At 42.5% G+C, this 23,395-nt stretch overlaps 1 protein-coding gene across 1 annotated transcript in view; it reads left to right on the top strand.

Moving 5' to 3' along the window:
• Nucleotides 1-23,395, top strand: part of LOC141141100 (vomeronasal type-2 receptor 26-like) — a 166,324-nt gene that overhangs the window by 126,132 nt on the left and 16,797 nt on the right. Inside the window, exon 4 of the mRNA XM_073628810.1 lies at nt 18,080-18,203. Coding sequence (XP_073484911.1) covers nt 18,080-18,203 — 124 coding nt within the window. The remainder of the gene's footprint in view (nt 1-18,079; nt 18,204-23,395) is intronic.

Genomic DNA, 23,395 nt, shown 5'->3' with positions numbered 1-23,395 from the left:
CCCTAGATGTGCACATTGGATATTGAGTTTCATCAGCGGATTAGAAATTCATCCCATCAACAATATAAGATAACATGAGTACTGCAATAGGGGCAGCAAACATGCACATAGCTAACAGCCCATATGCCTCATGCACAGGGGATACAGATTAAGAAGCAAGTCTAATGAAGCATGTTTTCAGGTTCTTCTGGATTGTGTGAACTTCCTTTAACCCCTTCAGCCCCGGAAGATTTTACCCCCTTCCTGACCAGAGCACTTTTGGCAATTCGGCACTGTGTCGCTTTAACTGACAATTGCGTGGTCATGCAAAGTTGCATCCAAACAAAATTGACGTCCTTTTTTTCCCACAAATAGAGCTTTTTTTGGTGGTATTTGGCCACCTCTGCAGTTTTTATTTTTTGCGCTATAAACAAAAAAAATGACAATTTTGAAAAAAACGCATTATTTTTTACTTTTTGCTGTAATAAATATCCCCAAATAATATATAAAAAAAACTATTTTTTTCCTCAGTTTAGGCCGATATGTATTCTTCTACATATTTTTTGTAAAAAAAAATGCAATAAGCGTATAATGAACTGTTTGAGCAAAAGTTGTAGCGTCTACAAAATAGGGGATAGATTTATAGCATTTTTATTTATTTATTTATTTTTTACTAGTAATGGCGGCGATCTGCGATTTTTATCATGACTGCAACAATATGGCAGACACATAGGACAATTTTGACACATTTTTAGGACCATTGGCATTAATAAAGCGATCAATGCTATAAAAATGCATTGATTATTGTAAAAATGTCACTGGCAGTGTAGGGGTTAACACTAGGGGGCGATCAAGGGGTTAATTGTGTTCCCTAGTGTGTGTTCTAACTGAAGGGGGGAGGGGACTGACTAGGGGAGATGACAGATCTCTGTTCATACTTTGTATGAACAGACGATCTGTTACTTCTCCCATCAGAAAACTGGGATCTCTGTGTTTACACACAGAGATCCCGGTTCTTGCCGTGTCATCGAGACCACCGGGCATTCACATCGGCTCCGGGGGCGAGCTGTGGCTGTGCCCCTAGTGGCCACCAGAGGGAGTGACGTAACATAATGGTGATTCACGCAGCCAAGCCATGTTGCCGCAGTACAACTGTGTTAGCTGGTCGGCAAGCGGTTATGTTTCTCAAAGATTTCCTTTAAGAAATGCTTAAAAGCTCATGTACAGGAGCCCTAGAAGGAAGATGAAAACATTAGTGATTTGGGGAAGGTTTATATTATCCCCTTATTACTTTGACATATGTGTAAAGACAAACTAAAACGCATCTGGATAGAAATGAACAGAACAACTGAATAACAAAATTAAAAATTCATGTTTCCCTAGACTAGAGAAACAGAATTTCATGGCGCCGCGCTGTAAACATTTTGGGGAATTAAATAAACTTCCAGCAGCATTGCAATGATGCAGGAAACTGTCTGGAGAGGAGTGCTTCACATTAACTAACCAAATAGACTTGTTTCAGTTCTATCTGTGCCCCACACACCAGTTTCTATTCCAGAGTGAAGACTCTGCACCTAATTAGCAAAGGGAATATGCAGTTTTCCATATAGCAAACTGCTACAAATTCCCACCAGGTGTAACCTGGTATATGGAATGTGAGCTGAGAGTTGATAGTTTGTGTCATTATCTATGTTTGTGCAGTGATTACACTACATGAGCAGAGCTTGCAGGGTTAACAACTGTCCTCATCCCTCCCACTCTGAGCTGAGGGGGGGTTGGTAGGGATGGCAGAGGGATTGGAGCATGCAGCTCCAGCTCTCCATTCTCTGTGCTACCTGTCACTAGGGATGAGCCGAACAGCCCCAAGTTCGGTTCGCACCAGAACATCCGAACATGCAAAAAAGTTTGTTTGAACATGCGAACACCGTTAAAGACTATCGGACACGAACCCGCAAAATCAAAAGTGCTAACTTTAGAGGCTTATATGCACGTTTTTGCCCTAAAAAAAGTGTTTGGGGACCCGGGTCCTGTCCCAGGGGACATGTATCAATGCAAAAAAAATGTTTAAAAAACTGTAGTTTCATCAGGAGCAGTGATTTTAAGAATGCTTAAAATGAAACAATAAAAACAAAATATTCCTTTAAATATCATGCCGGGGGTGGGGGGGGGGTGGGTATATAGTATGCCTGTAAAGTGTTGCAGTTTTCCCGTGTTTAGAACAATTACATTACTAAAGGAAAAAAATTCATTTAAAACTGCTTGCGACTGTAATGTATTGTTGGGAAAAACGGCATGAGAAAGCCCCCCCCCCCCAGACCATTACAAGGTTCTTTGGGTCTGGTATGGATATTAAGGGGAACACTGCACCCAAATTAAAATAAAATGGCGTGGGGGGGGGCCCAGAAACTATATACTCTGAACAGAAATATATATACTATACGACCTATATACTCTGCAGAAAATTGGGCCTTAGGTGTTGGTGGTGCCAGAACACTGTAACCCCTCACAGTTACTCTTGTTGGGTGCAGGAACAGGCTCTGCTGTTAAATATTATTTAAAAAATTGTAATTACATGTCCGTGTTAAACAGGGGCAGAAAAAATTGGCATTGGGTGGTGGTGCCACAACACTGTAAGCCCTCACAGATACTCTTGTTGGGCGCAGAAACAGGCCCTGCAGTGAAATATTAAAGCAAGAATTGTAATTACATGCCCCTGTTAAACAGGGGCAGAAAAATTGGGCCTTTGATGGTGGTGGTGGTGCCACAACACTGTAACCCCTCACAGATACTCTTGTTGGGCACAGGAACAGGCCCTGCTCCTAAATATTGTATCAAAAATTGTAATTATATGCCCCTGTTAAACAGGGGCAGAAAAATTGAGCCTTGTGTGGTGGTGCCACAACAATTTAAGCCCTCGCAGATACTCTTGTTGGGTGCAGGAACAGGCCATGCTGTTAAATATTATATCAAAAATTGTAATTAGATGCCCCTGTTAAACAGGGGCAGAAAAATTGAGCCTTGGGTGGTGGTGCCACAACACTGTAAGCCCTCACAGATACTCTTGTTGGGCGCAGGAACAGGCTGTGCTGTTAAATATTATATCAAAAATTGTAATTAGATGCCCCTGTTAAACAGGGGCAGAAAAATTGGGCCTTGGGTGGTGGTGCCACAACACTGTAACCCCTCACAGTTACTATTGGTGGGTGCAGAAACGGGCCTTGCATGGAAATATTAGATCAAGAATTGTAATGACATGCCCCTGTTAAACAGGGGCAGAAAAATTGGGCCTTTGGTGGTGGTGGTGCTGGTGCCACAACACTGTAAGTCCTCACAGTTACTCTTGGTGGGCGCTGGAATGGCCCTGCTATGAAATATTAGATCAAGAATTGTTATTACATTTCCCTGTTGAACAGGGACAGAAAAATTGGGCCTTAGGCACTGGTGCTGGTGCCACAACACTGCAACCCCTCACAGATACTCTAGTTGGAGCGCAGGAATGAGCCCCTGGTGATGGTAGTGCCACAACACTGTAAGCCCTCACAGTTACTATTGGTGGGTGCAGGAACGGGCCCTGCAGTGAAATATTAGATCAAGAATTGTAATTAAACAGGGGCAGAAAAATTGGGCCTTTGGTGGTGGTGGTGGTGCACAACACTGTAAGTCCTCACAGTTACTCTTGGTGGGCGCTGGAACGACCCTGCTGTGAAATATTAGATCAAGAATTGTTATTACATTTCCCTGTTGAACAGGGACAGAAAAATTGGGCCTTAGGCACTGGTGCTGGTGCCACAACACTGCAACCCCTCACAGATACTCTAGTTGGAGCGCAGGAACGAGCCCTTGCTGGTGGTAGTGCCACAACACTGTAAGCCCTCACTGTTACTATTGGTGGGCGCAGGAAGGGGCCCTGCAGTGAAATATTAGATCAAGAATTGTAATTACATCAGATCTGGGTGAGAGGGACCAGATGTGGTCGCTGTGTCGGAGCAACGGCTGAGCATGTGAAGCCCGTGAGCCTCCCTGAGCCCTCCCTGAGATGTTCGAGTAGGGAAGGGCTGTCCTGGGCCCCCACGACTCGGATTGACCCCCCCTCTACCCACCGTTTACCCATACGATCCCGCAGTTGCACTGCGGGGACCGCAGCCAGGGCGGGTGGAGGATCACCGGCTCCTACAGCGCTGGACGTACACCTGCTTCTCGGTGCGTCCAGAGCAGTGGGGGAGCCGTATGGAATCATTGATTAAATTGATTGGATACAGCTCTGGAGACGAGGAGCCCGCATTAGCCAAAGGAAAAGAGAGAGAAAGGTCGCTGGAGATGAAAACCAGATCCCTTATTAACCGCAAGTAACAATGGCAATGTTTACATTATAAAGGGCTAACGACTATACCTAAAGGTATATGGTGAGATAAAATCTGCATTGATCGATACTGGTGTTTATGATTTGTGAGCCTAGGACATAAGAAATTTGTTTTATATGTAAAGAAAGACACTGTTTTTTTAGCTCTGCTTGAATCCTATACGCGGTTAAAGGGAGAGCAAGTTAACGTCGGGATGGTTTAATAGACATACCCAGGCACCCTTGCCACGAAAAGGCGAGAACATTAAATATGTGTTGAGAAATCCGGGCATAAACAAAAAGAAGAGAAAAGGCCAAGGGTACTATAATAGTTATACAAATAACTGATTTACCTGAAAACTCAGGGTCGCATGTGTGCCTGAGGGGAGTGAGACCCATATTCACCTGGGGCCTCATTAGTGAGCAGTTGCATTTAGAGGTGGTGGATATTGGGAAAGGATTTGCCTGGGTCTGGGGAGGCTGACCGGGTCGGATCTGCTCACAAGGAGTTTAGATGTAAAGAATTAGGGGTGGTTAGGGGGTGTAGTGTTCTGGTTGAGAAGTGGAGATGGGGCCAGTAACCACCCTACCAAAGTGGGTGGATTAAAACGCCCGTTATAACGTGAAATAAGAGGTAAATCAATGAAAGGGGCCGCAGCGAATCCCCTCAACCCACCCAGACTGAGTGCAAGCCCAGGAACCATTAAAAAATACATGGTCCAAGAAGGGAGCAAAGAAAGCCCGGGCAAACAAGCGATGGCTAAAAATAAAACATCAGAAGGTAGTCTAAAGACTGGAGCAAGAAGACAGTTTGAAGAAGCTGCAACTAGTTCAAGAGGGTGTGAAGTACCAATGTCTCAGAAGAAGAAGCTAGTCTGGAACCCCAACAAAAAAAACAGTTACCAACCAAGAGCAAAATGGCTGAAATGTTTGCAAGATTGGAAACATTTATAAAAGGCGAAATAGCAACTCTTCATGAAGACATGAATCATATAGTCAAAAGGGTGGAAGAAATGGAGGATAGGCTGGAAGAGCAGGGGGAGGAGATAAAAAAACTCAAGGTACAACTAAATGAAGTGCAGAAAGATCAGAGGAGGATACTATACAAAATAGAAGATCAGGAGAATAGGAATAGAAGGAAGAACCTTAGGATTTGAGGCCTCCTGGAGTCACAAGAAGAAGAGGATTTGCGGGGAAAGATGGACAAAATCTTTGGGCATATGATAAAGTCATCAAGCGTGATCACCAAAATTACGTTTTGAAAGAATACATCGAATCAGAAAACCCACGGATGTTGCTAAAGACGTCCCAAGAGATGTAATTGCACGATTCCACAACTTCCAAGATAAAGAACAGATTAGCATGGGACTAAAAAACAACCAACCAGCGAAATACGGAGAGACAACCCTGCAGATCTTCCCAGACCTGGCAGCGGAGACCTTGGCCAGGAGAAAAATCCTGAAACCCCTGCTTGCCCAGCTCAAAGCACATAATGTCCAATACTTTTGGTGGGGTAGCGTTGGGGAATCACTATTTCGACTCCTACTCCTCTGGTCGGTTAGGAACAGTCTCCATTATTGTAAGAAAAGATGACTAGCTTAAATTCAATTTCATATAACGTAATAGGACTGAACTCCACTATAAAACGTGCTAATATAATGGGCGAACTAAAATTTTTGAAAGCAGATGTGGTCTTGTTACAGGAGACTCACTTTTTTCTTGGTAAGAGTCAAAAAGTGTTTTCTAGGGACTTCCCAGTTTGATATTATGGAGACTCTCTGACTAGTGGCGCAAAAGGAGTCGCTATAGGGTTCACCAAGGAAGTAAGGTTCAAGCTTGAAGAGAGAATGACCGACCCAGAGTGGCGCTATTTGTTTATAAGAGGAAAATTAAATGGATCAGAATATTTACTAGCAAATATATATGGCCCGAATAAGAACTCAAATAGGCTTCTAATAGGAGTTCTAGCGAAGTTTGAGGAATTCAAAAAGGGGGGGTCCATAATGGCAGGAGATTTTAATCTCTGCTTGGAACCAGGGAAAGACAGTACTCCCCCGTGCATGCGACATACTCGAGACTGGACTACTTCTTAGTGGAGCACTGGTTACTGGAGGAGGTGGTGGGTACAAATATTGGAACAATGACCTTCTCAGACCACTGTGAGTTTACAACTTGAAATAGGGGAGTGCCAAAAACAGGGCAATAGCTGGAGATTAAATGAGGGCCTTCTCCAAGATAAAGAAATTGACAAGCGAATCAAAGAAGAGCTAGAATGGTACTTCAAAATAAATGTGCCAGGCGAGACTACAGAGGCCACAGTCTGGGAGGCGCATAAAGCGTACATAAGAGGCATCTTCATAATGGTGGGATCTGAGAAAAAAAAAAGAAATGTGAAAGATAAGCTAGCCCTGATTAAAGAAATATATGATTTAGAACAACAACATAAGAAAACGGGTGATGGAGAGGTTTTGGTAAGATTATATAGAAAAAGAGAAGCAATGCGGGACCTAGTGGAACGAGAAACTTGCAAGGTATACAACCTTGTGAAAAAAGAAAGATACATAGGTGGAAACAAACCGGGTAAATTTTTGGCAAGTGCCCTGAGAAAAAAGAAAAATTCTAACTATGTTGAAAAAAATAAAAACAAGGACAGGCGATTTTAGATACAAAAATAGCGACATTGCATCAACATTCCAAGAGTACTATGGGGGGTTATATGCAATTAATAAAAACGATACACAGGAGGTGAGAAAAAAAAAAGAGAAAATTTTCCATTTATATGGGGGAAGAAGGAACTTAACTACTTAGGATTTAAAATAACCACATCAAAAGAGACCATGTTTGAGGTCAATTTCATTCCTCTCCTTAACGAGATCAAGAATGAATTGAATAAAATCTCACGAGGTCAGTTATCTTGGGGAGGAAGAATTAACCTATATAAGATGGTAATTTTACCCAAAATCACATATAAAATGCAGATGCTGCCAATATCACTTCCACAAGTTTACCTCAAAAGTCTAAACACAATGTTTTTAATATTTATTATGAGGCTATTGCCTTAGCACGAGTAATAGAATGGGTTAAAAAGAATAAAGAAAACAATGGGTAAAAATGGAAAATATAATTAGCGAAGCCACGATGAGTAGGATAGTATGGATCCCACCACAGTTAAGAAAATGTAGCACCAACACACAGGATTTCATGAGACACGCACTAAAAATTTGAGACAACTTGCACAAAAGGGAACACTGGGAGTATAATTCACCCCTAATACCACTTAAGGACACAGAATACTTTGTACCAGGGATTGAGGACGTGTTTGGGAAGTGGATACTGGAGGAGGATGCCCAATTAAAAGACGTCATGAGACAGGACAAAATCTGCACATACCAAGAACTAAAGATAAGGATAATTTGCTAGTCATAGACCCATGGCGATCCAACCAACTGATTCATTTTATTGACTCACTCCCACATCCAATCAGAACGGTCGAAAATTTACTTCCATTAGAGAAAATATGTATGGAGAAAAAAAGGAAGGGAGGGTTATCTAAGATCTATAGGGGACTAAGAGAAATGGGGGACTTGGAGATGGAATTGGATAGCATGCTTAAAGACTCGGAAGTGTGGCAGATATTGGGAAGGGTCAATGTCACTTCGGTCAACTGTAAGTTACTGGAGCTGAACTACAAGTGTTTGGCGAGAATGTACATGACCCCCGATAGAGTGCACAAATTTCAGAAGGAAACATCAAAATTATGCTGGCGGGGATGCAACAAAATAAGAACAATGGCGCATATTTGGTGGCAGTGCCCGGAAATTAAACTATATTGGGGGGAGGTTAGGAGAATAATAAAAGAGATCACCAATATTACCATCCCGGGAGACCCATGGGAATGTCTATTTCATAAGAGTGAAATGCCCACGAAGGCATATATGAAAACATTAATACCACAGCTCACCAATGTGGCCAAAAGCCTTATTCCTAGATTCTGGCAGGTGAAAGGAAGACCCACAATGCGGGACTGGTTCAATAGAATTAACGATATTCAAAGCCTGGAGTATCTTAGGTTTAGCGAAGGGGAGGGAATGTGGAAATAGAAGTAGGAGTTGGTAGTAAAGTAAGGGAGGTGAGGTTGGGGAGTATGGGAGGGGAGGGTACAGGGAGGTGGGGGGGGGTCGAGGGGGTCTTAGGAGGGCTTGAAGGAGGGAAGAAAACTGATATGAGGTTCTTTCTGTGCTTTTTTCTTTTTCTCAATTATACTATGTTTGATTGGTAAATAAACTGATGAAAAAGCCACAATGATGTGAGGGTGTGAAGGGACGAGATTGAACTTTAAAGTTGAAACAAGATTCCCGGTAAAATACTCCACTGAAGTGGCAAAAAAAGAAAAAGAATTGTAATTACATGCTCCTGTTAAACAGGGGCAGAAAAAATTGGGCCTTTGGTGGTGGTGGTGGTGCCACAACACTGTAAGCCCTCACAGTTACTCTTGGTGGGCACAAGAACGGGTCCTGCAGTGAAATATTAGATCAAGAATTGTAATTATATGCTCCTGTTAAACAGGGGAAGAAAAATTGGGCCTTTGGTGGTGGTTGTGGTGGTGCCACAACACTGTAACCCCTCACAGATACTCTTGTTGGGCGCAGGAACGGGTGAAATATTAGATCAAAAATTGTAATTTCAATACAGTTCATACAGTTCAGCCATAGTGCAGTTGCTACTACTTTTCTGGGGGTGTACACAGTAAACAATACAGTGTAGTGTGGTGTTGCAAAACAAAAAATACATCATGTCCGGAAGGCCACCAAAAAGAGGAAGATGCTTACAGGCCAATAAAAGAGGGCAAGCAGGCTCTGTGTCTACACTCAACAGTGTTTGTCGTGGACATAGTTCATCCTCTGCAGGTGGCCGTGGGGCACGCTTGTCCTATTTCTCTGCTGCTGGCCAAGTTATTGAGCCAGAACATGCAGAAGAGTTGGCGGAGTGGATAACAAAGCCATCCTCCTCATCCTCTGTCACCCAGGCTCAGAGTAGTTTGCCTTCCTATACAGCTGCCAAAGTGGCCTATTCCACCGGCTCCTTGTCCACAGTCACTCCTTCCATAGCCCCACAATCATGCATGGAGGAGTCCCCTGAACTATTCAACCACAGTGTCGGGTACATGCTGCTGAAGGATGTACAGCAATTTGAAGGCTCCGATGTTAGTTCCCAGGTTGAGGAAGGGAGTAACGTGAGCCTAGAGAGAGGGGGTGCCCAAGAAGGACAAAAAACTGGCAGTCATTTCCCCCCAGCTGCAGCATAGTGCCAAGTTTGCTCCAGTGCCGAGGAAGGAGGGGATGATGAGGTCACTGACTCTACTTGGGTGCCTGATAGAATAGAGGAGGAAGAGGAGGCACAACTCCAATGAGGCAGGATGTCCTCTAGGGGGCAGCTTAAGGGCAGCTACCTTACTGCATTACACTGCACAGCTCCGCAGGTGCAGGGCGCTGCTGACTCCCCGCTGATTTTGAAAAGTTCCTTGGTGTGGGCCTTTTTTGACACGTGTGCAGCAAATCGCCCCGTTGCTGTTTGCAACCTATGTCTGAAGAGGATCAAGCATGGCCAGAACAGCAGCCACTTGGGCACCACATGCTTGGCCAGACATATGACGACCTCCCATGCTGTCTGTTTCCCGTATACTATATTTGAGATTTAATATCTCTCAGATATGATTTGGGTTAAATGAGAGTTCTTTGACCATGAGTGAAAGCTTTAACACAATAACAACATTTATTGGTGAGTAGTTGAAACTCTATCAAATGCTCAACTATCTATCTATAGTCTACACACCAAGGAAGAAAATACTAGGTTAAAATAAGAGAATTACATGAAGGAATACAGAGTATATTCCTTAAAACTTTTTTCTACAAACATATACTTCTACTTCTACAAATATATTTAGTTACAAGTAAAATTCAGAACTTTCCCATAATTACCCTTTTCACCAAGGTTCCATTATGATGGCTGCTCTCCCATAAAAATATGTGTTTCCCTCCCATCTAGTCTGTGTATATCATTACAGGCTGATGCCTCATTGGTTGGCTCTGATTGGTGAGCTTCCCTATTCCTTTTTAAGGACTGACTACATCTGCAATCCTTATACTTTGCATAAGTTAGCCCCCTGTAATGCAAATCCTTGTGACTATTCTGAGCAGGAGATTAACTTTAATTTTCCTGGGAAGTTAAGTATTAATTGTGGGTTGGCCTCCCTTCATTGCATATCCCAGCATGGGATCCTTTGAAGTGAGTATGTGTAAAACAATGAGGTTTAAATCTCATTGTTTGTATACACAAGCCCAGGCACCGACTTGTCTGGTCAACCAGAGATTTCCGTGAAGATAATATGTTCCGCCCTACATAGATACAAGCTAAATGAAATATATTCATAATTACGATATTTTACAGCTATTAATGGAGATTTCACATAAAGGCAACAAGTCCGTTGGCAGCAGCACTAGAAAGACCCACATCAAAGAAAAAGGTGGACTTCTCTTTGCTCCTCATCTGTGCTGTACCTCAGTTGCAGATTCCAAAACGCCAATTCTTCTCACGGAAGGCCATTCCAGCTCTCTACTGGCATGTGGAAGGCAATGTTTTTGTCTTGTTGGACAGGCGGTCAGCAGTAAGGTGTATATTACCACTGACTCATGTTCTAGGAGGCATAGGCAGGGATGTTACCTTTCCTTCACGGAGCCCTGGGTGATAGACATGTGCACACTGAAATATTTTGTTTCGGAATTTCGTTTTCATCCGAAAAATACATTTATTTAGTTACTCCCGAAATTTGTTTTTATGTATTCTGAAAATCCAAATTAATTAAGGTCGAATCTGTCATTGAAGGCTTATGGTTTCTGTCGAATGTTCAAAGAAGATTCGATGGAGCAGCTAAACTGTACAACGCCACAATCGTACATTTCCAGTCGAATTTTCCGCCTGCAAGCTAGCTGTAGCAGAATTCTAATGTTGTATGACTAGTAATAATTATATTTATTAATTATTTTACTAGTCAACCAACATTAGAATTTTTCTATAGCCTATGGGCGGATGCTTTTGACCGGTATGTACGATTGCAGCGTTGTACGGTTTAGCTGCTCTGTCGAATCTTCCTAGAACTTTCGACAGACACCATAAGCCAAAGATTCAACGTTTGTATGTTTTTTGTTGCTTTGTCGAATCTTCGTCATTCATGTTGAATGGTCTACTCTACCCCAACAGTCAGCCAACTTTCACATTCATTTCTCAATCTCCAAGTGCAATGGCGGGTGCGGCATCCGACGTTGTGTCAGATATTGATATGGCATTATAATATAGAATCTATAATAATAAATCCCCCCCCACAACACGGGCAGCCTCTGAAACTATCACAACACTAGTATCATTATCAAGTTCACATCACTAACACAACAGAAGCAGATTATTATGAAAAAGTTAAGTTGAACTGTAGCTTGCTTCAGTATTGTTCTGCTGCTGTGCTTATGATTAATTGCTGAATAATTCAGGTTTTCTGACAAACGGACCAGCTAAGATTGACTGTCTTCTAAAATGATTCAGTGTTTGTGTCTCTCTCTGCTAGCAAATTGTAAGTGAAAGTAAGTTGGCTGTACGTGTGTACTTAGTTCTAGCTATTTTACTGCCCCTCTTCTTTGGTTACAATCGGCCAATAACATTCATCATCATCATTATTTTTATTTTATTTCCCCCACCCAATTCCAGCAGCGATCTTTTCTCTCTATGTCAAATCTTTTCTCTCTATGTAGAATAATTTTGGACTAACAGAGTTAAGGTTAGGCACATTCGACCACAGGTTCGATAGACACAGATTGTTATTGTCAGCATCATGTCGAATCGCCTATCTATATCGAACTGTTGTTGCAACGAAAATGAAAATAAAGCATTTGTTTATGTCAGATCTTTCGTTTTTCTTATTCTGCGTTTTCGTTATCGTTTGTTAAAATGATAACGAAAATACCTGAAATTCGGACAAAAATGCATTCGGACGAATGCACATGTCTACTGGGTAACTCTGCTGACAGCTGGGAAGGATGCAGGACAGGGTTCAGTATTGTTGGAGCTTGTTCCGCCACCATGCCTCCAAAATGCTAGTGGTGATTCTGCCACAGCTCTCTCCTCCACCCCCTCCTCTTCTTCTTCCTCTATGGCTTCTTGTGCAGATTTGTCCTCTGAACCAGCGGTGCTCTGTAAGCATTCAAAGGGCTATGCAAGCGCTCAGGCAAAAAGATGCCATGCGGTGCATGAGTTACATAATTACATAGTAGGTAAGGTTTAAAAAAGACACCATCAAGTCCAACCTATGTGTGTGATTATATGTCAGTATCACATTGTATATCCCTGTATGTTGCAGTCGTTCAGGTGCTTATATAATAGTTTCTTGAAACTATTGATGCTCCCCACTGATACCACCGCCTGTGGAAGGGAATTCCACATCCTTGCTGCTCTTACAGTAAACAACCCTCTACGTAGTTTAAGGTTAAACTACTGCTTAGGGGAGGACAGGAGCCACACTGGGGAAAAGATTCTGTCAGCTCTGCAGGGGCAGACCCAGAGGTGGTTGACGCCACGCCAGCTTCAGCCAGGAATGGTTGTATGCGACAATGGCACCAACCTTCTCTCCGCCCTCCGACAGGGACACTTGACCCATGTTCCATGTTCGGCACAAGTCCTTAATTTGGTGGTGCAGCGGTTCTTGAGCAGGTACCCCGGTTTACAAGATCTCCTGAGGCAGGCCAGAAAGGTCTGTGGTCATTTCTGCTGGTCATACAATGCCAGTGCATGGCTGGCTGACATTCAAAGGGAATGCAACCTGCTCCCCAACCACCTCATTTGTGACATGTCCACCAATTGGAATTCAACATTGGAAATGCTGCAGCGGCTGCACACGCAGCAGAGGGCCATCAATGAATACCTGTGTGACTATGGCACCAGGACAAGGTCAGGGGAGCTTGGCTTCTTTTCGCCACGCCAGTGGCTACTGATCAAGGTTGTATGCACTGTCCAGTCACCATTTGAGGAAGCCACAAGGATGGTGAGCAGTGACAATGCATGCATCAGTGATACTGTCCCTCTTGTCTTCCTGTTGGAGCACACGCTTCATGGAATAATGGACAGGGCACTTGAGGCAGAACAGCGGGAGGAAGAGAAGAACTTCCTTACCTCTCAAGGCCCCCCTTATCCAGAAATTATTTCTTTGGGCCCAATAAAACACACAGGAAGAGGAGGAGGATTGTGCCAGCATGGAGGTGGAGGATAACACTCAGCAGTAGTCTTCAAGAGATGGTTCTCAGTCCCTAGAAACCAAAGGAGTTGTACGTGGCTGGGAGGAGGTTGTTACGTATCATGTGATCCTTAGTGACCCAGAGGACTCAGAATCGAATGCCTCTGCAAACTTTCACAGGCTTTGCAGAATCAGGGAGGCCGTGCAGCATAAGGACCCTAGGATTCGTGGTATCAAAGAGAGGGATCATTACTGGCTGGCAACCCTTTTTGATCCACATTACAAGGGTAAGGTTGCAGAACTCATCCTGCCTTTGCAGAGGGAGCAGAGGATGAAACATCTTCAGGAGGCCTTGAAGAACGGTTTGTGCAATGCATTTCCAGACACTGGGAGGTTACAATTTCCTGGTGTTGGACAACGTGTTGCTGAGGCTTCGTTCAGTCAGTGGAAGAGCGGTGGAGAAGGTGGCCGGCTGACCGATGCCTTTAGACAATTTTTCAGTCCTCAGCGCCAAGGTCTGATCGGTTCAAGCAACCATCAACAGCGTCTGCACTACATGGTGCATGAATATCTAGGGGCAAGAGCAGACTGGGAGACCTTTCCAACAGACCATCCACTGGGTTACTGGGTCTTGAGAATGGACCACTGGCCAGAACTTGCTCAATATGCAATTGAGCTACTAGCCTGCCCTGCATCCAGCGTGCTTTCTGAACGCACATTCAGTGCTGCTGAAGGGTTTGTAATGTATCAAAGAGTGCGCCTGTCCACAGACTCTGTTGATAGGCACACATTCATAAAAAAGAATCAGTCTTGGAGCAGCAGCAATCAAGCAGCTGATGCTGATGTAACTGATTGAATTTGCTTTTGATCTGAGATCCCTTGAAAACTGCCTATGCTGACTATCCTATTCCTCCACAATCTTGATGATGCTAGCTTCCAACAATATTTTTGGTTTAGGGCACCACCACTGCATAAGGCCCAATTTTTCTGTCCCTGTTTAATAGGGGCATGTAATTACAATTTCTGATCTAATATTTCACAGCAGGGCCCATTTCTGTGCCCAACAAGAGTATCTGTGATGGGTTACAGTGTTGTGGCAGCACCACCACCAAAGGCAGAATTTTCACGACCAGCACTGTTGACTGTAGACACAGAGCCTGCTTGCCCTCTTTTAGTGGCCTGTGAGTGTCTGCCTCTCCTTGTTGACCTTCCGGACAGGATGTATATTTTGTTTGGCAACACCACACTGCACTGTAATGTGTACTGTGTACACCACGAGAAAAGTAGTAGCAACTGCACTACGGTTTCACTGTATTGTGTACTGTGTACACCATGAGAAAAGTAGTAGCAACTGCACTACGGCTGCACTGTATTGTGTAATGTGTACACCCCCAGAAAAGTAGTAGCAACTGCACTACAGTTGCACTGTATTGTGTAATGTGTACACCCCCAGAAAAGTAGTAGCAACTGCACTACAGTTGCACTGTATTGTGTGCTGTGTACACCACCAGAGAAGTAGTAGCAACTGCACTACGGTTGCACTGTATTGTGTGCTGTGTACACCACCAGAAAAGTAGTAGCAACTGCACCACACTGCACTATATTGTATAATGTGTACACCACCAGAAAAGTAGTAGCAACTGCATTACGGTTGCACTGTATTGTCTGCTGTGTACACCACCAGAAAAGTAGTAGCAACTGCACTGCATGCTGCAGAGTGTGTATATATATATATATATATATATATATATATATATATATATATATATATATATATATATATATATATATATTAGACATACTGTATATACATATCAAATACGCTGCCTGAAGTAGATTAGAAATAGTACACCACGGAATGCACTGTACAATGTAGATCTCTAGGCTACACTGACTGGATGCAGGGTATATGTATATATATATATATATATATATATATATATATTTATATATATATATATATATATATATATATATATATATTTATATATATATATATATATTTATATATATATATATATATATATATATATATATATATATATATATATATATTTATATATATATATATATATATATATATATATATATATATATATATATATATATATATATATATATATATATTTATATATATATATATATATATATATATATATATATATATATATATATATATATATATATATATATATATATATATATATATTAAATACACTGGCGCTAACTGAATAACCTGCCTGCTTAATTTAAATCAAGCTGTCTCTCCTTCCACTCCAGCAACACTACACAGGGCCGCCGTGCAGGCAACCTTATATAGTGTGGGGCGTGGACTTAGTCCCCCTGAGCCATGATTGGCCAAAGGCACCTTGCCTTTGGCCAATTATGGCTCTCTTAGCAGAGGGCATTGGGATTGGCCAAAGCATGCAGGTCAGGTGCATGCTTTGGCCAATCATCATAGAGCAATGCACTGCGACCTTGCAGTTCATTATGGGGCATTCCGCGGGTGCTCAAATTTTCCACGAACACCCCATAATGTTTGATATTCGGCGAACGGGCGAATACCCGATGTTCGACCCGAACATCAAGCTCATCCCTACCTGTCATGCGCACAGCAGAACAGAGAACTGATTGCCCCTAATTAGCAAAGGGGCTTGCACCCATTTTGTAATTAGCAGCAGCAATTAATTTGCTCCATTTTTTTTAAAACATTACGTTTTTTATTTGGTTTTAACAAGAAATTAGTACAGGGTCAACATTTACAGATCAACAGAAGTGAGGTGGGTACAGAAAGTACAGTACTCAGATGTGTTACAGGTGTAAAGTACATACCGTAATCAATAAAACATTTTTAGTTGTTCGGCCAAACGTTCCATGCTTCTTGGAATTTTGTGGATTACAATAAGAGTTTCTCATAATTTTTGTTCATGTGGACAATATTAATTACTTATGATTGGTTGGGAGCTAATGTTGACTTCCACCACCTTAGGATTAGAGACCAGGCTGCTAGGAGTATGTGCGTGACAACCTGTCTGTAGTTCTTAGGGTAGTTATCTATACCTTTATTGAGAAGGGCTAGTTCAGGGCAGGGGGAGGGGGGGACACAAGCACATCTATACATGAGAAAATACATTTAAAAATTTGGTTCCCAAAGTCTGTTAATGCCGGGCACTCCCAGAAGACATGTAGTAGTTTCCCTACTTGGCCACAATTATGCAAGCATAAAGGAGAGTATGAGGAGGAGAATTTTGCCAACCGAAAGGGTGTATAATACCATCTGTTAGTGATTTTTAGGATCATTTTCCAGTGAGTAGTGCAGTGGAATGACTTGAAAATAGAGTGGACGGCATTCCTCCATTGTTCTTGGGTAAATGTGCATTCCAACTCTTTTTCCCATTTCTGCATGGGATTGCAAAACTTGTAAAATGCCGTAGAAAAGACAAATTCCCTTAGCTTTGTGTCCTGTGGACGTATAGAAGTTCCATGCTTTTGGGTGTGTTAATAATCTCTAAAGTTTAGTATATGGGTGAGTGTAAACATGTATGTTTGGGGTAGGCAAAATTCTCCTATCAAAAACTCACGGGTTTTAAGCTTGTTACTGTCATAGAATTGAAGGACATCATATATTCCGTGCTTGATAAGATAGTTGGTTTTTAACAGAGGGATCATGGCCTCTAAAATATTCAGAGGGAGAAGAGTGTTGGGTAGTAGATCATAAGAGTCATGGTGCTTGGACAGATGCCTCCACGCCTTCTGTGGGAAGAGGGAGCGATGTAAGATCCCAGGGTTTCCACAAGTCACTCAGGAGCATCGTGCAGAGATCTCTAGATGGAGCTAGATTTGCTTCTATTTCCACCCATGAGGGAGTTTCTCCTTTAAGGAACCAATGTTTAATTTGATCCAAGTGCACTGCCCAGTAATACTCTAGTAAATCTGGCATACCTGCAGCCCCCATGGATCTATGTTTGATAAGAATGGGACCTGTGCAGCCTGCACTCTTCCCCTTCCATATAAACTTATGGAGGAGACTCAACAAGGTTGTCAATTTTTTAATTGGGAGCGGTATCGGGAGAGTTTGAAAAAGATATAGAAGTTGGGGTATTATGTTCATCTTAAAGGCTGATAGCACTCCCCCCCCCCCCCCCCCCGCCCATGAGAGTTCAAATTGGGAAATTCGGAGGTGTGATATTAGAGGAGATTAATTGGGATGTATAAGCTGTAAGGGTAATGCCCAGGTAATGTACTCTTCCTTACTCCATGGAAGTGGGAATTTTGACTTAAGGGTATTTATTGTGGAGCTTTTTGCTCCAAAATCTAAGATTACTGATTTTTAAGTGTTTACATTTGATGTATTTTTTATGTTTAGAAGAGTGGTCCAAGATTGTGCTTGCACCACTCTTTGTTGATTCCCAACATTCTTTGATTCAAAACATAGAGAAAATTAAGCACAGCATGTAAACCTCTGTAGCCTCTTCCCTTGTTTGCAGATCCCAAAGTCTCAGTGTTCAGAAAACTGTTTGCCAGGAACCAGGAAAGTCCCAAGACCGGGGATCCACTCCTGCTGCTATGACTGTGCCCAGTGCTCGGAGGGAGAGGTATCGAATGTCAGCGGTATATGAACCTGAATACTATCACAGATGTTGTTTCTTCCACATGTCTATAATAAATATTCACTCAATATTAAATGGGAAACACCATTCAAAATGCAATTGGTCATGTCGCTACGTCTACTCTTGAAGTGCTGTCTGTACAGTGAGGACTACTTTGATTTACAGCATGATAAAACTTTTTCTACGTTTGCTTGATAGAATTATTAGTATTTTTTGTTAGATAACTTTAATAGTTGATAGAGGTCACAATCCAAGAGGTAATTCCATAACCTAAATAGCCCTCATGCATTTGTTCATGAGCTTTTAGGCACCGTTTGTTAGCAGGGACAATCAGTCCAAACGTCAGTTCAAAACATATGCTTGCTGCACAGAAGTTCATCTAAAGGGCCTGTATAAACTATGGGGAAACCCCATGCTTATTTTTTTTTTCTGTGGGTATCCCCATTATCATCAATCCCAGTCCCTCATCTAGAATAAGGGTCTGGTATAGATGAAAAACTTAAGAAAGAGAAAGGAGCTGGGAATAGTTTAAAAAAATGTCATGAGGGTTCCCCCACAATTCTTACCAGGCCCTTGGGGTCTGGTATGGATTTTAAAGACGAATTCCACACAAAAATTAAGGAAAAAAAAGCATGAGGTCCCTACAAAAAATCCATACCAAATCATCCATGCGGCTTAACTGGCCAGGAAAGTGTGGGGTGAATATACTGTCCCCCCTTCCTGAACCATACCAGGCCACATGCCCTCAAAAGTGGAGGGGTACCTTGTCAGGGGCCAACCCTCCTGGCAAAGCACCTCGTTCCCATGTTGAGAAGGACAAGGAACTCTTTCCCACAAACCTGGCCCAGCAGTTGTGGGAGTCTATGAGCTGGGGGTTTACAGAGATCTGGAAGGCCTCTTTAACAATAATATACCGTCCTCCCATGTGAATGAGTAAGAGGTACATAGTATCCCTACTCATTCACAAAAAAAATAAAGTTAAATTAAAAAAAGCCCTGCTAAGTCCTTTAGTTAAAAAAAAAAAATACTATGATCTACATCCATCGTCATCCAGCCATGTAGATCCACATCAATCATGATTCCTACTGACCCTCCAAAAGAAAGAAAAATGGCAACTAATGTTAAGCTGTACTACTTAAAGAGTAACTCCACTTCCATGGGGGAAATAAGCAAATAAAGAGATAATAATATAGCATATACAATTGCGACACAAATCATATTGTGTTTGAATGTTATTAAAAAATACCTTTCCTTTTCAATTTTCAGTTCTGTAATTTTGGCTACCTGGTAGTGTTCTGTACACAGAATGTGTACTGAACATCCCCCAAAACATCATTTCCTGGTTGTGTGATTGGCTCTCAAATTTTCCCAGAAGTCTGCCTTTTTTGGTGAGATACTCCCAATAGGAACACTTCTAAAGGGATGCAGGCCCAGCAGATTTTCTCACTAGTGCTCTGCAGGTGCACAGCTGATTGATAGTTATGAAACCACTCCCATTAGACCCACTTAGAACAAGGGCACAGAGGAACACACAGGAATTTCTTTAGAATAACAAAAGGTAAGAATCTGCAACAAAGTTTGTTAAAATCCTTGCAATGTACATAGATCACCCAGAGGGGAATGGTTTTTTCTCAACAAAAGTGGAGTTACGCTTTAAATTGTAAGTAGTGCGTTCATGACCAAATTACAGGGGTTGGAATAGCATTCAATGTCTTTCAAGTATAGCTTGTTCCAATACTATTGGTATGTTCACATTTTGAAATTTTGTTTTTTTTAGATTGTAGGAGCCATGTCAGTAGAATCCAATCTTTAGGAAATAAATGGGTATTCACGAAACATGTAGAGATTTATAATGTGCTTTATTTTCATATTCTTCATATTCTTCTGGCATTTTTAAGGAAAATTAACACAATTGCTCATGAATAAGATATGTAAATACAGCTATAAATTGTCCACAGTAAATCAGCTTGTGGTTTTAAACGTTGTGTGATTTACAGATTTTTATTGCTTGATAGTAATAATAATAATAAAAAAATTTGTATTTTTTGCATGGGGTTCTCTCTTAAAATAGTACGCAGAGCTGGGAATTTTTCTTTGTTTTTGCTTGACATGCATCGCCCATCTATGTGCTCCTTGCTGTTAAGGCTAGTTATAGGTTGGGGCAGTTGCTGTTTGTTTGTACCATTGGTTATTTGGTGAGTGGGGGCACTGGACAATTGTGCTGTTTGCTGGGTGTCCAGGGCACCCATGTGCCTTTAAGGAGGACTGGGCTCACTCCAGGCTTACCTGCCTTCCAGCTATCCATTATTATTTATGTGCTCCTACTATGGAGGCTCTCAACATTTATAGAGTTAGGACTGCAGATAATATTGGGGTGTCTTGTCGCAGCCTCTGCAGCTTACAAATATGTGCAAACTAAGCCCCTGTTTTTAACATGAACTGTTATGCCCCGTACACACGGTCGGACTTTGTTCAGACATTCTGACAACAAAATCCTAGGATTTTTTCCGACGGATGTTGGCTCAAACTTGTTTTGTCTACACACGGTCGCACAAAGTTGTCGGAATTTCTGATCGCCAACCACGCGGTCACGTACACCACGTACGACGAGACTAGAAAAGGCCAGTTCAGAACCAAGCGCGGCACCCTTTGGGCTCCTTTTGCTAATCTCGTGTTAGTAAAAGTTTGGTGAGAGACGATTCGCGCTTTTTCAGACTCGTGGCTTTCAGATCGTTTTCTGCCGTTCAGTTTGTGCTTGTGGGTTTGTATCTGCTCTTCAGTGCGTGCAAGCAAGTTCTGTGTGACTTTAATTAGTCATTGTATTCTTGTTCGTTCGTTACTGTTTTTCAGGTCGCTCTTCACAGGCCTTGCTGTTCTTCAGTGCGTTCTGTTACTTCGTTCTGAGCAGCCAACCGTTTTCTAGCCATGTTGCGTATGCGTACTCCTCGTAGAGTTCTTGCTGTGCGGGGGCTTGGTGTTGGGGTCCTGACCTTGACACAAGTCCAGTCCATGAACAGGTTGGGGAGGAGTTCATGGACCAAGAATTGGTTGCTTCAGCGTGACCAGTTCTCTCATATGCCTTTGCTCCGTGAGATCCGTGAGAATAATCCTGATGATTTCAGGAACGTTCTCAGGATGACGGACCCCGTGTTTCACCATCTGTTGGCTTCGCTGACCCCTTATATTAGCAGGCAGGATACCTGCATGAGGCAAGCCATCACTCCGGAGCAGAGGCTCGTCGCTACCTTGTGGTATTTGGTGACAGGGAGAAGTCTGCAGGACTTGAAGTTCTCAACAGGCATCTCCCCCCAGGCTCTGGGGATCATCATCCCAGAGACCTGTTCTGCCATCATACCGGTCCTGCAGAAGGAGTATATGAAGGTAAGATTTTTATCCTTTAATATCACATTTTATTGTATTGAATGTTTGCTAATATATTGTATTTCTTTCCTCATTCCCTAATTACCATGATTGTAATATGCTGTGAATGTCCCCTTTGTTCTCATGCATGCTGGATTTTTGTGTAATTATTAGTTTAGGTCCTTCATACATATCTGCCCTTCAATAACCTCCCCAGCATGGTGTCTCCTGGCCTATATTCACCTCATGTAGTCACTTAACAATGTATTGTTTCAGCTCCATAGTAGTGCTTTACCCCAAACACCCCCTAAAATGTTTTGAAATGTTATTTTTGCTTTAAATTCTGGCAGAGTGCCAGAGGCTTTTTTTTGGTGGTGTCCCCAAATAATTTTTAGTAACCCTCCCTCCCCCAACTGCTAAGTCAGCTGATCCCAATTTTCTATCCTCAATCATCTATCTGCTGACTTTGCCAAACCCATACACACTATACCCATCTCTTTAGTGCTCAGATTTATGGATGAATTCCCCAAAGCATGTAGTGCAAGGGCCTCCCTGTATACTTTCCAATGGTACTGTTTAAAGTTTTTGTATCCTATTATTATCTTGATAGGTAATAGCAGAATGTCCAAATGTCCTCAAATGTGTACAATGTGTATTTATATCTTTGTATTATGACACTTCTTACCTGTCCAGTGGGCTGCCAATAGTGTAACTAAGGAGGGGCTGTTCCAAGTAATACCCATTATTTAGGCATTCATCTCTCAATGAAGTGAAGAGGGTTACCTGTCCAAGATTTCCACACACCCCCTATAATGTTAGAAATGGCCCATGAGAGGGGGGAGGGGGAATATGATAGGTGTACCTTATACTTTGGCGTTGTTAAATTCCCCTTAATAAATGCTATCTGGAGGTTGCCCCATAATGTTTGTGCCTAATCTGCTTGCCATGTTTCTGAGCAAAAATAGTAATGTTTTATTTTTTCCCTCAACAATTTCCTTCCACGCCACAGGAATGGCAGACTGTGGCCTCCCACTTTGCCCAGCGGTGGGACTTCCCTAACTGCGGAGGGGCAATTGATGGGAAACACATCCACATCGTCCCACCACCCAACTTGGGGTCGTACTATTTCAACTATAAGGGGTTCAATAGTATAGTGATGTTGGCGGTGGTGTCGGATACTTACGATTTCCTGTATGTGGACGTGGGGAAGAATGGCCGGATGTCCGATGGTGGAGTCATCGCCCAGACGGAGTTCTACAGGCATCTCCAGAATGGCAGCTTGGACTTGGCAGCTCCAGAGGACAATGTGGAAGGTCTCCCATTCGTGTTCGTTGCTGATGAAGCGTTTGCGCTGGGGGACCACCTGATACGGCCATTCCTGATGAGGACCCTCATCCCGGAACAGAGGGTTTTTAATTACCGGCTGGCCAGAGCCTGAAGAGTGGTGGAGAACACATTTGGAATCCTGGCCAGCTGGTTCCGCCTATTTATGACACCCATCCATATGGTGGAGTATAAACTGAACCATATTATACTGGCGTGCTGTATTCTCCATAACTTTTTAAGGAAACATTCGGCCAACTATGCTGGCTCACTTGGGCCTGAGGCCGGAGTGATACCTGAAACACTGACGGCGCTTAAAAGCGGCCGTCCTGGCTTGCCCTCCCTGAGTGCCCGTGATGTCCGGTTACGCTACCTGGAGTTCTTTGCGGGTAGGGGGGCCATCAATATGCCAGCAAGTATGTGAAGCCTTTTTCTATTAAAAAAAAAAAAAAAAATTCTTTGTGGACATTTACTGCTTGTGTTTGTTTTAACTGACCCTGACAGAAATGT

This window comes from Aquarana catesbeiana, linkage group LG04 (genome assembly GCF_042186555.1).
Source record: "Aquarana catesbeiana isolate 2022-GZ linkage group LG04, ASM4218655v1, whole genome shotgun sequence".
In the NCBI taxonomy this organism is placed as follows: Eukaryota; Metazoa; Chordata; class Amphibia; order Anura; family Ranidae; genus Aquarana; species Aquarana catesbeiana.
Note: the sequence above shows the minus strand (reverse complement) of the source record. Positions and strands in the feature narration are given on the sequence as shown.